Source organism: Quercus suber, unplaced genomic scaffold (assembly GCF_002906115.3).
Source record: "Quercus suber isolate HL8 unplaced genomic scaffold, Cork oak 2.0 scaffold_345, whole genome shotgun sequence".
In the NCBI taxonomy this organism is placed as follows: domain Eukaryota; kingdom Viridiplantae; phylum Streptophyta; class Magnoliopsida; order Fagales; family Fagaceae; genus Quercus; species Quercus suber.
This window is the reverse complement of record NW_027069797.1, coordinates 336746-352659: the sequence shown is the minus strand read 5'-3', so window position 1 is coordinate 352659 and position 15914 is coordinate 336746. Positions and strand designations below refer to the sequence as shown.

At 32.3% G+C, this 15914-nt stretch overlaps 1 protein-coding gene across 1 annotated transcript; it reads left to right on the top strand.

Annotated features, from left to right (window-relative positions):
• The first annotated feature begins 9775 nt into the window (after positions 1-9775).
• Positions 9776-15874, top strand: LOC112032868 (DUF21 domain-containing protein At5g52790). Its single transcript, XM_065759899.1, has 13 exons — positions 9776-9987; positions 10108-10184; positions 10261-10344; positions 10429-10542; positions 10720-10806; positions 11860-11999; positions 12080-12167; positions 12299-12372; positions 13494-13675; positions 13798-14003; positions 14609-14655; positions 14935-15226; positions 15543-15874. The coding sequence occupies exons 1-13, from the start codon at positions 9807-9809 to the stop codon at positions 15588-15590; spliced, it is 1620 nt and encodes a 539-aa protein (XP_065615971.1). The 5' UTR covers positions 9776-9806; the 3' UTR covers positions 15591-15874.
• Positions 15875-15914: the final 40 nt, after the last annotated feature.

The following is a 15914-nucleotide window of genomic DNA, read 5'->3' as shown; positions in this document are numbered from 1 at the left end:
TTGGCTATGACATCTCTGAAGGACAAATTCGTCCTATTGATAGAGCCATTCAATTTGCTGATAAATTTCCTGATGTTATCACTGATAAAACTCAACTCCAAAGATTTCTTGGGTCATTAAATTATGTTGCTGATTTCTACAAAGATATGAGAAAACAATGTAAACCTCTCTTTGATCGGTTAAAGAGCAATCTTTCACCTTGGTCTGATGTTCATACCTCTATTGTTAAACAAATCAAGTCCCATGTTAAGACACTCCCATGTCTTGGTATTCCAACTGTTGATGCTTTCAAAATTGTTGAAACCGATGCTTCTGATATTGGTTATGGTGGTATTCTAAAACAAAGAGTTTCTCCAGAGTCACCTGAACAAATTGTCTGTTTCTATTCTGGAATATGGAATAATGCACAGTTAAATTATAGTACTATTAAAAAGGAAATTTTATCTATAGTACTATGTATTTCAAAATTTCAAAGTGATTTGTTAAACCAAAGATTTTTGCTACGTATTGATTGCAAAAGTGCTAAATATGTTATTGAGAAACTATTCCTGATCCGGATGAATTGGACGAAGATGATAATGTGTTCATCCAGTTAGAATGGGAAGAACACTTTGGAAGTACTCTTAGGGTGTATGAAAAGAAACACCCATTTCCTGGTCTTTTGATTAATTATGATGACAACCCATTTATTATTGATGGTCCATTTACTGATACTCCTGAAGATGATGATAATACTGATCCTGATCCTAACTGGCTTTCTCATATGTTTGAATATGGCTTTATCAGGTTCTTAAAATTAACAAGCCATCATCAAGCCAGCCAGCTTCCACAAATAATTCAAGATGCTATTAAAAGATTTCCTAGTCCTCTTGTTTCTATCAGATGCTGGAGTACTTTGCCAAAATGGGAAAGAGATAATTGGATGAGTGTCCAGCCTTCAAAGCATCTTGTTCTCATAAATGGACATACTCACCAAGGACCATGGTTTGAAGGAAATTCCCATTTGTCCTTTAATGATCCTAATGCTCTAGCCGAATGTTGGAGTAATTATTTCAATAACCAGATTATTGAGGTGGCTCAAAGTTTATGGAAAAATTATCATTTCATTGGCAGTACTGATCGAATTTCTATTTTTGGTCCCAGGCCATATGTTGATACTATTGCTCGGATGCGGATAACTAATCACTGTAATCCAAGGAGCCTGCTCATCCCGGGAAAAAGACCAGTGTTTGAACCAATATTATATTGCGGATTCTGCAATAGATACTCTATTTACCATGACCATCCATGCAACTCTCCACAAGGCCTTTTGATCCATTTGATGGATACCCATCTGATGCTCCTTCTACTGATTAATTTTATAATATTATTGCTCTCACTGATAAAGTTATTTTCTTGATACTCCCATTATCAAGAACTGTTTTAGTCAAGATTCTGCTAACTCCTTGCAGTTTATTAATGGTTGTTTCTCTATTTGTCTGGCCTGCACAATGGCTAAAAATGTTACACTATTCACGTGCCCCTATATATTCTCATGCGTCTGCAGCAATTCACTGTGTTTTCTCATCCTTTTACTATGATACTCCTGTACAAGGCCATGCGTCTGACAAAAATATGATGATTGGTACCATACCATATTCCTTGTCTATGCTCCTACAAGCAACATTAATGATTCTTCTTGCTTTTTGTCACCTCCAAGTCAGAAGCATCAAATATTCCAAATTTGCTGAAGACTTCAAGTCAAAAAGTAAGAAAAATTACTGTTCACGGATTACTGTTCACGGATTACTGTTCACGGATTACTGTTCATGGATTACTGTTCACGGATTACTGTTCACTTTTTACTGTTCATAACACTGTTCACTCTGAATTTTGCCTATTTAAGGGGGCTGTCCCTTAAGTTAGAAAAAGGAGTTTTTTCAGAGAGAATTCTTCCTAGAGAGAGCTTTCTTTCCTAGAAGCCTTCTTTGAGAGAGTTCTTTGTTCACTATAACCTTGTTCTCCTACTACCTTGTTCCTACAAACCTTGTAACTAGGACTAGTTCAAGTTTTGTAACTGTTGATCTGTTCTGAGATCTTGTATTCACTACTACTACTGTAAGTGTTTAACTCTACTTTCAATAAAGAAGCATTTTCAGTTAACTCTATGTTCATTATGTTCATTATACTACTTATTGCTACCGCCACCTTGGACGGATTACCGCCATACTGGACGGTTCTAAATTGCTTTTGTTTACTTTGAATTATTTACTTTAAATTATTTTGTTATATACTGCTTGGCTGGTTCTACCGCCTTATTATTGTTCATCTATTTTGCTTAACACTACTTTCAAGTTATATATTACTGTGCTTCCATCTCCATCTCTGTCTCTTCCCTTCAGCTGTGCGTCCCCTTCCCCTTTATGGTATCAGAGCCACTCTTTTCTGGCCGGTGGTAGTGTTGTTGTGTCTTTGTACCTTGTCTGTGCTTGTCCGACCCTTTGGTGCTCCGTTGTTGTGTCCCCTTCTTAGCCACTCTTTTCTGGCCGGTGGTAGTGTTGTTGTGTCTTTGTACCTTGTCTGTGCTTGTCTGACCCTTTGGTGCTCCGTTGTTGTGTCCCCTTCTTACCGTCGTTGGCACCACCCTAGGTGTAAAGTGAATTCCCAGAACCTGACTGTAAGGCCCGTTTGAGCCAAGAGAGGGCGTGTAGGGCATGTGTGTGGTATAGGGTTGCTTAGGGTATGTGTTACGAAATGCAACGGTTGTGAGAAAAACATAATTTGTCCTTCAGAGATGTCATAGCCAAGGAAACGCACTTTTGTTTGAAACAGTTTGATTTTCTTAGCAGAGACAACGAGACCATTTCTTTTAATAGTATCTAGAAATGAATACAAATGTTTCCAGTGTTCATCAATGGAATTGGAGTAAACAAGAACATCATCAATATAAACAATAGTGAAGTGGCTAAAGGAGTTGAAAATATCATTCATAATGTTTTGGAATTCACTGGGGGCATTCTTCAGACCGAAAGGCATAACATTCCACTCATAATGTCCAAAAGGAGTGGTAAAAGCAGTTTTGTACCTATCATTCTCACTAATCTGGATTTGCCAGAATCCTGATTTCATATCAAATTTGGAGAATACTACAGCCTCACACAATCTATGGACCAAGTCATTCTTGTTGGGAATAGGATACCGAATCCATTCCAAAACCTTGTTCAAAGGTTTATAGTTAATAACCAGACGAGGAGTTCCTCTCTCAATTTCAGCATTCTTTTGAACATAGAAAGCAGAGCAAGACCAAGGGGACTTGCTATTCCTAATAAGTTTTTTCTCTAACAAATCATGGATTTCTTTTTTGCAAAACTCAACAGTTTCAACATTCATTTGAATTGGACGAGCCTTAGTGGGAATGTTTTTCTCATCAAAATATTTAACATAAGGTCTTTAGTAAAGGCAGCATAGAGATTGTCAAGAATGAATTTAATGGAATCTGGTAATTCACTATAGACACCATTATGAAACTGTAAGGACCTGGATAAGACTTCCTGTAAAGCAATCATCATATCACCACTGGAATAAGTCACCATTGCCGGGACAGAGTCCTGAAGGGATGTTGATCTACTGGGTTTTATCCCAGAAGATGCGCCTTCATGCATTTTAAAACGCCTTCCCGTTAGGAGCCTTTCATTTTGAGAATAGTCCTGTACAGGAGCTTTTCCCTTGTTTTTCCTTTCGGATGAAGAGGGAACCATAATAATCCACTTACTAGTGGTATAAATATAAATATTATTATTATCCCACTTATTAGTGGTACTTATCCTCGCATCAGTGTCTGATTCCTGCAAAGAATCATTAAAAATATTAGAGTGATTGGCAATAGTTGATAATTTGGTACTACTCTGTGATTCATGAACAGGATTATTAATAGGAAAATCACAAGACAAATCTAAAGCATTATTGATGTCAATTTCAAGTTTTGAAGCAAATTCAAATTTTACTTTTTGACCAAAAGGATCAGTAGTAATTCCATCATGTTCAACAAGAAAGGGATACAAAGCATTTATAAATGGCAATCCAAGAATCACACCTGATGAGAATGCTTTAACAACCAAAAACCTTTCCATTAGTAAGTAATTATGACTTTGAAAAAAAAGGGAGATTATGGTGCTGTTTGGATTCGCATTTGCGTTTGTGTGTTTGCACGTTTTGCGTTTTCTCTCTCTTTTTTTTTTTTTTTTTTTTTAGTGCTTATGAACAGTAACCGGCACTGTTCATGCATATGATTACACTGTTCGGGAGACAAAGTTACTGTTCATGCACTATTCATGGGACCCACAACCACTTTATTAAAAAAATATATTAAAAATGGGTCCCACGGCACTATTTACACATTTAAAAATTATTTTGCTATAATGTTTTCAATTTTCAGTTTCAACAAAAATTATTTTGCCATTGTCTCCTTCAATGGAAAATCCACAAGATTAGCTTTGAATGAATTTCCTATAATAAAATAAGTTACAATATATTCTTGAGTTTATGCCTAAAACTTTAGTACACTACAAATTATATCGCTTTCTTAGGAATTAATACAAACTCACTTGAGGGCCAAAATGGGCTTTTACCTATTTCTTACAAACTTTCCAGCAAAATGCTCCATGTCTAAAACTAATTAGAAAAATGCTCTGTTTTGAAACTCGATTTTCTAAAAATCGAGTTTCAAATGTAAAACTCGATTTTTGGAACATTTTGTTATAGCGAACGTGGACATAGATTTTATTATTATTATTATTATTTTCTAGAACTCGAGTTCCATGGAAAGTACTCGAGTTCCATGAACTTGAGTTCTAGAATTTTTTTTTTTTTAATTTTTAGTTTGCTATAACTCGATTGTCCTAAAATTGAGTTTTAAATTGAAACTCGATTTTTAGAAAATCGAGTTTCAAAACAGGGGCTTTTCCCTAAATAGTTTTAGATATGGGACATTTTGCTGAAAAGTTTTGGCAAAAGGGGCAAATGCCCATTTTCTCCCTCACTTGAGACCCTAACTTTAGATTTTTTTTAATCTTAAGTCTCAACACTCAAAAACATTCCTTAGAGAAAATCCAAATATTTTTTCATTCCTTATATGTGTCTTATGGCTAAAGAAGTGTTGGAAGTATAGTTTTGAAAATTGTCCAAATCGATTAACAAAGTTACAAAGCAATATCAATAATATATCAATAAAACAAGATATGCTCAAATTAACTTATAAGCAAAATAGACAAGTGCAAAAGCGTACAAAATTAAGGATTAAGTAAACTTATCGCTGAGGCACAGAACTAAATCTGCTGTCCTTAAGAAGCGATTTCACCTCCACTGGAATGAATCCATTGGTGCAAATGGCTCAAGCGGTCGCTCTTCAGGAAACAATGGCAACTCTGTTAATGTGCACTCACAAATAGAGTTTCGAACTCATCACAAATGCCTAAGAGAAAATTTTCAGCAAAAACAGAGTAGCTAAAGTATCAAAGTAAGGAAATGTGAGATGATTGAAGGTTTTGTTTGCTGCCAAAAATTCCCACGCTAGCCAAGGAAAATTCTAGAGCATGGGCTTAGGCTTTACAACAAAATATTATGGGCTTAAGTTTTGAACGTACCCAATTAATTTTAAAACATACCCAACAAGAAGTTCTCATTGTTTTCTTTGCTCTCACACAAACACATGCTGCATTCTCACTATGATACATAAGTCCAAACCTCACAAATTTTCCTTGATACATGTACTTTAACAATATATTTGTTGTCTTCCAAATATATATATATATATATTTTTTTGTTGAGAAAACTAAAACCTTGTTGATATATGTGCTTTACCATTTGCATCATTTTGGTATTAGAACATTAGCATGAATTTTGTTGTATGTTACCCCTCAAATTCCCCTCAAACTTTTTTTCCTCTCACCTCTAAAAAAACATCCAAATAAAATTCATTAAACTCTTTCCATCCCCTTCTTCTCCCCTCTATCCAAGAACACGGGACAAAATGGGCTTTTGCCCTTTTTAGGCAAATTAATTAGCTTTATACCCAAATTTTCAAACTAAGTAGGAAAATGACCCTCTTTTAAAACTCGATTTATAATAAATTGAGTTAAGCCCTATAATGGCGTTTTAATAAGCCTATAGTGAGGTTTTTTAACTCGACCTCAATGAAATCCAGTTATAGGTATAAAAAATTGCCTATAATTTGATTTCATTGAAGTTGAGTTAAAAAATGTCATTATAGGTTTTAAAAACGTCACTATAGGCTCATTAAAACGCCACTATAGGGTTTCAAATTTTTTTTTTTCTAACTCGATTTATCATAAATCGAGTTATAAAAAGAGGAGCATTTCTTTACATAGTTTGGAAAAAGGGGTAAAAAGCTAATTAATTTGCTTGAAAAGGGCAAAAGTCCATTTTGTCCCAAAAACATGGTAAGGAAACTCGAAACTAATAAAGTTAATTTTCCATCATCAAGAAAAACCGCATAACTAACCATGTAACATTATAAATTTGAGGCAATTAATTACCCAAGCGAAGACTAGCATTTAGATTTTAGAGCCATAAGGGTAGGAAATGAACACGAAATTAACATCATAATTTCAACGAAACCGCTTCTCTTCATTAATCTTATGATGCTTCTCAAAGAAGGACAATGGTGACGGAATTACCATTTTTGTATTTCCAGTTTTCTTATGTATTTTTGCATTTCCAGTTTTCTTATGTATATGGCTCATATTCTGATTTGCCATTTTAATTAGTTCCACCCTTCAAGAATATGTTTCTAGTACCTAATTGTAGTACATTGTTGAAAGGATGCTGTGATGGATATGCTTCATAATATCCATCATATAAAAAATGGGAGTCCGGTGGAGCAGTTAAAACTGGACCATGCATGCATGCATAAGCACCTGACACCGCTAGTGTTTTCTTCCTGGATCCTTGCAGCTAGTGAAGTGGCAAATAAAGCTTCTGAGTGAAAAGAAGTTCATTGATAATCAAAGGCCTACTTACTATAGGTTTGGGTCTAATAATATTCTATTAACCACTCATTATTTATAACTATACCATCCAATACTTCAACAAAAAGCATGCTATAGAGATGGAAAGAAAATGAATTTAAAAGCCACAAAACCAGGAGCAATGTACAATTCATACTTAATTGTAACTCAAAAGTCAAAATAAACGGGAGGCATCGTATCCAAGATTAAAAAATTCTGTTGTCAGGGTTGGAATTCATATTTGGTAACTCAAGACATGAGCAAACCTAATTTGGTAAACGTCTGTTATTGTTGTCTGGAAACCATTTTCCATTTTAATATATACTACATAAAAGTAATGAAATTAATGCACTTATAATATATAGAAAACAACAGTATGTCACCTTATGTCGCCTTATATCACTATTTAAATTTACAGCATGCATCACCGCGCATTTTTAGTGTGATGGTCACTTAACAAGTATAAGTGCTTGTAGGGTATAGGAGGTAAGGGCCGGGGTTCAAATTTCTAAGAAGAAGTTTTTTAATTTTCACTTTTTATTTAGTTAGTGGACGATGTGATAGTCTCTTATTAAAACAAAAGGAGATTCATTTTAAAAAAAGTATTGGATGTAAGCCAAATCCAGGTACAAATTCATACCTCACCAAATTGAAATGCAATGCTGATAGGAGGCCAAACACAACATAAAAACTTGGTGATTTTGAGAAAGCAAGCATAAACGTACGTTGCAGAATATCCTTCTTTTTTTTTTTTTTTTTGAATAATTCAATTTTTTTTTGAGGTTTGTGAATGTGGTGGGTTGTTGTGGATTTTTTTTTTTTTTTTTTAAGGTGGCGTTGGTGGATGTGGGTTTGTGTCAGTGGTGGCTGTCAATGTTGTTGCGGCAGTGGTTGTTGGTGGCCGTTATTGCGGCAGTGGTGGTTATGCCGTTGTTGATGATGATGATGAAGGGGGAGGAGTTAATATATTATATGAATGTGTTGTAAATATTATTTTAATGTATAGAATTGAAGAATAAAACATGTGATGAATGAGATATTGTTAAATGATGTGGTAAAATAATAAAGTAAGTTTTTGGTGTATCAAAATTGCATTTTTTATAGAAGAGCTGATGGTAATGCTCTTAGAAAAATATCAAGTAGAACTATTTAAATTTGTATTATGTAATTGAAGGTGGAAAAAAGGTGTAACTTATGTAAATTTCTATTTGTTAGATAGATATATATAAAGTACAACTTTTATAATTAATTGTTATTTTGGTAAAGCTATTCTATAGTTATATTTATTTTAACTTAATATTCCTTTTTTTTTTTTTTATCTCTATTTAATGTAGAGTTTTTTTAAAGCCTCAATTTTAACATATAAAAGAGGTTTATTATTAGTTATATCAACAAGAAATGTCTAAGTTGAAAGTCGGCAGCGGTGGGATTTGTTTATAAAGCTAAGGCTTTTAACATAAGCCAAGTGTGATGCTTCACCTTCATGCTTGTGATCCATGATGTATGGGATGATGACGCACCTCCATTTTTTTTTTTTTTTCGTGTTTTTATACAGATGTAATGATTTACAGTTTCTTGAAATATTCTACTAATTTACTAAGAAAAACAAGAAAGGAAGTCAAATACCTAGCTAATACTATTCAATTGTTTGCCACTTTGATGAGATTTCTTATTTTATAAATGTAGTCATTTGTAAATGAAAATTAAGTTCACCAGTTGCCAAAAGAAATATTCAATTAATCAGCATGCAGTCAGCTAGCAGTACTTTTTGCTAGAGACATAATACGCGTGGCAGTTGGATCTTAGTTATTTGGTCTGGTGTGCCTGGTGACGCTTTTGTTTGTCAAATTTCTAAACACCCAGGGACGCTGCTACCTTTGGCCCCAAATTTTTTATAAAAAATATTATTATTATTATTATTATTATTATTATTATTATTATTATGTACTAATTTTAACAATTTTGTCCTATAAAATTACTTTTTTTCCCTTAAAAAATATCTTTAATTCTTTTAAGAGTAATGCTATATATACTTACAAACTTTTTTACAACATTTTTACAAATTATTTTGGTAACAAATTCTTATTAGTTCGCACATTAGTCTACCACTCACATCATTTTTTTACTTACTAGTAATCACTTATTACATTAATAATTTATAAAAAAAAGTTTGTAGTGCTAGTATTTTCCTCATTTTAGTGACTATAAAAAAAATTTATAAATCTAAAACAAAATATACAAGCCCAAAAATAATAGCTCAACAATAAAAATTACCTATAGTAAAACTAAAAAAAAAAAGCTCAATTAACCAATTTTATTTAAAATAAACAACCTTGCCCTTTAAAAAATTCTAAACAAAAATAATTTTGTTCTTACCATCACCCAAAAAAAAAAAAATCAGTAGCTAAATAGTAGTAAAGTCAAATGTTGAAACCGCTGCACACAGTCAACAGTAAAGCCGCCCCCTTCAACTCAAAGTTCTAGCTCCGTCCCTATAAACACCCCTATTTAATTATCACTAATTCTTGTTACATATGCTGTGTTATATACTGCTATACACACTTCAGCAAAAATAAACATGATTTATGTTATAATTATGAAATCATGTTTTGAAAATATAATTTTACTGTGTGTCACACAGTGTATAACTATCATCACTCTTTCATTATATTTATATCCAAAGATAGAGCTCCTACTCTTCATCCAAACCCAACTATATTCTATTTATATGCTTCACTAAAACTTTCCTTGTTAAAGTTGTATCTAAACGATTCCTATCATAGTACACCTTGCTAAAACTAAATGGCTGCAAATGATGTTCAATGTTGTGAGCCAATGTTCTGGGTGTATCTAGTCATATGTGTGGTTCTCGTGTGTTTTGCTGGACTCATGTCAGGCCTTACCTTGGGACTCCTGTCTATTAGCCTTGTTGATCTTGAGGTCCTTGCCAAGGCTGGTCAGCCCCAAGATAGGAAGAATGCAGGTCAAACATTTTTCACAACTCCATTGGTCCTCGCAAATTTCCCTTAATTGATTCTTTTTCTAAAGCAATTAAACTCAATTTTAATACTGCTAATATCATTTCTCCTATACTTGGTTGCAGAGAAAATTTTACCAATCGTTAAGAACCATCACTTGCTCCTATGTACCCTACTCATAAGCAATTCATTGGCAATGGAGGTAGCTATATACTTGTGATATAATTCACTATTTCTTCATCTTTATACCTATTAATTTGAAATGCATGTAAAACAAGGCCCTGCCCATTTTCGTCGATGGACTTCTTCCGGCTTGGGGTGCTATTTTGGTATCAGTCACCCTTGTACTAGCTTTCGGCGAGGTAATTTCTTAGACAGGCTATCTATTTTGGAAAGTGGATTGGTTGTTGATTGCTAAATTAGATCAAATACCTGCTACTTTGCAGATTATTCCTCAAGCTTTGTGTTCAAGGTATGGGCTAAGTGTTGGTGCAAAACTCTCATTCCTAGTTCGGTTGCTTGTCTTAGTCCTCCTTCCTATATCTTATCCCATTAGTAAGGTAATTTTCATCTCTATATATACATATATACCAAGAGAAAGATTCTTATTGTCTCCTTCAGTGAAAATTGACAAAGATCATATGCTTCATCTAAGTAATATAAGAAAAATAATGTCTTTTAAAGGTAAAAGGGCATTGTTTGTTAACAATATAACTCGAGGCTTCTTCATGTAGCAGCTGTTGGATTGGCTTCTTGGTGAAGGGCATTCCGCACTTCTTGGACGGGCTGAGCTTAAAACATTGGTAGATATGCATGGATATAAGGTTAGTGTGTCTGATATTCATTCAGCTTGTATCAATCGCAGATTATGTGCAATTCATGAAGTGTTAAGGAAATTGATAATGATCAGAAAATAACATGACTTCGAGATGTCTTGAAAACACTTTCTTTAAGATGATAATTACTCTATTCGAATGAGTTTTTGAATTAAGATCAATTTACCTTTGAGATAAAAAAAAAAGTCACCAATTGTATAAGGCAATTCTGCAGTTTTTTTTAAAGGGTTTTTCTTTTTTCTTTTTTTTCTTTTTTTTTTTCTTTTTTTACAATATAAAATTTCTACTTTAACTTAATCTAAGTGTGTATATGTGTATATGTGTTTTTTTAAAAATTGTATATTTGACTATGATTCATCCGGCCCTTAATTTAATCTTAATTAATTAGCACCTTATACATAATAATGTATTACCTTTTAGAAATATCTTCTTTTCTTTTTTTTTCTTTCTCTTTCTGTTTCAGAAACATCTTTTTAAGATAATTTTTTAATGAAATCGTGTCTCTAACCAGGATTTTTTTAACATAATAATTCATAACACTTTTTGAATATTATTAATTTTCAAAATAATTCAAAAGAAAAGGTTTATGATTTAGTGCATCTTTACGATCTTGATCACATTTGTATATGCAAAGTGCGTCACACATCATACACACACCTGCTCTAGAGCCACGTGTAAATATGTTCTCCCAAATATTTTACTATTTGTTAGCATTTGCATTACTTTATATACTTACAAAAAGCTTTATAAATTTTCAACATGGGACAAATTTCTCAACATCAAAACACAAACCCACTTCCTTTTTTTTCCCTAATACAATCTACAAAACAGATTTTTAACATGAAGTTGTTCACATTCCCAACTAAGCTAAATTGGCTAAGAGCTTGTAGCTTAACTAATCTACATTTTTTAGTGTTTTCAATAGAGACATTTAAGATTAAATCCTTCATCCTCTAACTATTGAATTAAAAATAAATAAATTTATTGCATCTTTAAGAGCATGGAAATTTAAAATTTGATTGTTACTTAATTTATTTTTAGGCAGGGAAAGGTGGAGAATTAACGGATGATGAAACTGCCATAATTACTGGAGCTTTGGATATGACACAGAAAACTGCCAAAGATGCTATGACACCCATATCTGAAATATTTTCGCTTGACATAAATTCGAAACTTGATGAGTATGCAATGCTCCTCTCACTCTTCTCCGTTTGATGATTATATCAAATTAAATCTCATTTCAATTTTATTATATACCTAGGCAAACAATGGGACTAATATTAAGCGAAGGACATAGTCGTGTCCCCATCTACTCTAAAATCCCCACAAATATCATTGGATTTATTTTGGTGAGCACCAACTTTAATTTCTATACTCGTGTAAATTTAGAATTTAAATTTTGATCATTAGTACTGTATATATAACACCTTCTACTTAATTTGAGTTCATTTGCAATTAATGACTTACTTTTTTGTTATAGGTAAAAAATTTGATCAAGTTCCGCTCAGAAGATGAAACCCCCATTAAAGATCTTATTATCAGGAGAATTCCTAGGTTAGTAACTTTTATATTTGAATTTTGTTTCAAAAAATTTTGGGCTTCAAACTCCTCCAAGAAGATGAAACTCCCGTTAAAGATCTTGTTATCAGGAAAATTCCCAGTTAGCAATGGCCGGACCACATGTAGAAGTCCCCAAATTATTCTGAAAATTTTTTAATTGTCCATAGTGATATAATTATATTTATAAATAGCTTTAAGAAAATACCATTTGGGCTCCTATGTTTATATTCATGTCTGTATAAGCATGAACATGTTTATAGATAATATAACTTTTTTGTTGAGTAAAAGTTAAAAAGATATAAACTTTTCTTTGAAGCTTATAGTTTTGTAATATTTATTAGATATAGAGTATATAATTATATATATATATATATATATGTATGTATGTATATTTTTTTTATATAAAAAATGGGCTTCAAATCATTATATATATGTTATAAATATTAATTGAGTTTTATATTAAAAAATTTACCGTACGTTTTCCATATACTTAAAAATATATATCAAATTTTTTATCTATTGAATCTCATTTGCCATCTAATCCATAAACTTATATTTATATATATATATATATATATAATTTTAAAATCTAAAAAAAAAATCTAAAATTAAATGTTTTATAAATGAGAGAATTATTTACTATGTTTTTATAATTTTGATATTATGTAAAGATAGCACGAAAAGACAACGTAGTGTTACAGTAGATTTGTCAAACTCAACTAATGAAAAATTCCATATCAAAAAAAAAAAAAAAATCAAATGAAAAATTATTTAGTGATATAAAATTAACTAAAGTTAATATTAACACGTAACTTAAACGTAACCTCTCTCTGCATTTAATCTTTTTTTTTTTTTTTAAGAAACCCTCTACATTAATCTTATGTGAATTAAAAATTCAACAAATGATATCACAATATGCTAAATCTAGAGAGAATGAGAGAATGGAAGTAAGGAGAATTACTTGTGCTAAATGTAATATACATGATACACTAAATGTAACATAATTATTTTTAAAATCTAGTAGTGAATTATGATTGTTGATGCCATCATGACATAAAAAAAATGGCATAATTCAAACTGACAGATTGCTTAACATAATTTAAAATTTGTGACAGGATATATGATTGTTTACCTCTATATGAATTATTGAATGAATTCCAAAAGGGTCACAGTCACATAGCTGTTGTTATAAAGAGTAAGAAGGAAGTTATGGAGAACCCAGAAAAGGAAGCCAATCCTAGCATGATCAAGTTAAACATGAATTTAAATTCAAGTCAAAGACATTTAGTTATAAAAGGTAAGATCAAATTGAAACTTTTTGTGTATGTATTTATTAACTATGAATATCATTTATGTGGAATTTATGTAATGGGAACTTTATAAGAAAATAATGGAAGTTCTATCATTACTTATTTTCAGGAATCGATCAGCATAGTGACCCTGAAATTCAAATGCCAACATTAGATAATGTCATGAAGCTCAGCAATAGTTTAAGCCCACATTCAAATAAATGGAAGCGAGGAGATGGAAAATTTTTAAATGAAGATTCGGGATCTCTACCAAATTTAGATGAAGAGGCCATTGGTATCATTACATTGGAGGATGTTATGGAGGAGCTGCTACAGGTTCATCTTTTATATAGTCTGACAAGAAGTAAAACACTGCTGCTATTAAGTTGAGCTATCAGCTATCTAGAAATATTGTAGAATAAAAATCTTAAAAATGTTTTCAGTTGAGGAAATTAGTACTATATATATATAACCAAAAGCAAGTACATAGGCCATGTTCTCTCTAATTATGAGTACTGATCGAAAATTTTCTAACAGTTTCAGGATGGTAAATTTTCTTTTCCTTTTTTCCATTACATGCATCTACCTCCTCCTGAAAAATTGTTCCTACTGGTTAATTAAAATTGGACACAATTTACCCCTTCAGTCCAACTTAGTAGTGTTAATTAAAGAATCAATTTGATGTTGTGGTCCATTCGGTCAACACTTTTCATACTGTTATACGTATACATACATGACTATATATTCATAACAATTTCACATAAAATCCTAAATGGGAAGCCTTTACTGGTTTTAAATTAAGCATCACTGATGCTGCCTTTTTTTTTCTTACCCAAAAAAAAAAAATAGAGTTAAATTTAGCCACTCTTTCTCTCACTTATGTTCATGTGTTTATATATACTGTCTGTCTGATCGCTAATATTTAGTTTTTGTTTCTGTAGGAGGAAATTCTAGATGAGACAGATGAATATGTGGATGATCACAAGAAGTAATGATTACTTTCATTTACTCTATTAGCATAGCTATCATGAATACACTTACTATAAATTTATCACATATACTTTATAAATAGATGTGTCAACTTTTAAGACACGTAACAAAAGAGCATTATGAAATTTATTAAGGGATAAGTTAACAGATGTTCTAAAGACACAAATTATCACATTAGTATGTTAATGTTTATTGTAGAATTGATAGCATTTTCCTAACTATCATTAATCTGATGATCTTCATTAACATGTTTTCGCGCTGTCTATCTCAGCAACAGAATTAACATCAACATGCTACCTTCAAGAATATCACCATTAAGATCTCCTGCAGCAGCAGCATCGGCTTCTCATTTTCAATGGCAGACTCCCGTGGCGTCCCCATTTCATTCGTATTATCATACTCCTCTATCTTCAAATAACCATAGTCCTATACTGAATTCACCAATTTCCCCATATCTTCAATTTTCTCCATCTATAAGACCAACTCTATCTGCTTCCCCTGAAAAGGTCATGCCAAATTATTCACCAATATATGCAGGCGGTGCTCGCTACTCACCATCCTTGCATAAGGTACATCCAAGCATTTCAATATAAATATATGCTTCTTATCTTTTGCGACACTGTTATCATTTTCTTGTAAATATAGAAAATAGTACACAAATTGTTAGTGATCATGGCTAGACATATTTCATCTAGTTATGCTTGCTTTGTTTATAAATTTATGAACTACTTGAACATACTAATTACGTGAAGCTGCTAACAGAGTCGTGGACTCGTGGTACCTGTCGCTTCATCTGAAAAATGAAAATTGAAGCATTTTTTTTACTTTTCAAAGAAATATTTTGCTAGTTTCTATACAGTGAATACTAATTTAACCTTTGGACAGGTTTCAAGGAAATTATATGAGAAGCTGAGGCAGCCTGATGGTCCATAGAGTTCCAAAAGTTTCAATGTGTTTGGTGTTTAATAAAAGATAATATGCCAAACTTGTACACGGGAAACATTTATCACCTTCAAAGAAGACTTTCTTAGTCCAAAGTAAGGCAATATTTGTGTTATCGAGAGAGAGAGAGAGAGAGAGAGAGAGAGAGAGAGAGAGAGAGAGAGAGAGAGAGAGGAGAGGAGAGAGAGAGAGAGAGAGAGAGAATATTTGTGCCCAAATATGTAGAGGGCAAGTGAAAGATTACAGAGAATAATGAAGAGAAGAGTAAAGACCAGAGAGAGAAAAGAGAATGAATTTCTGTATTATGAAAAACAG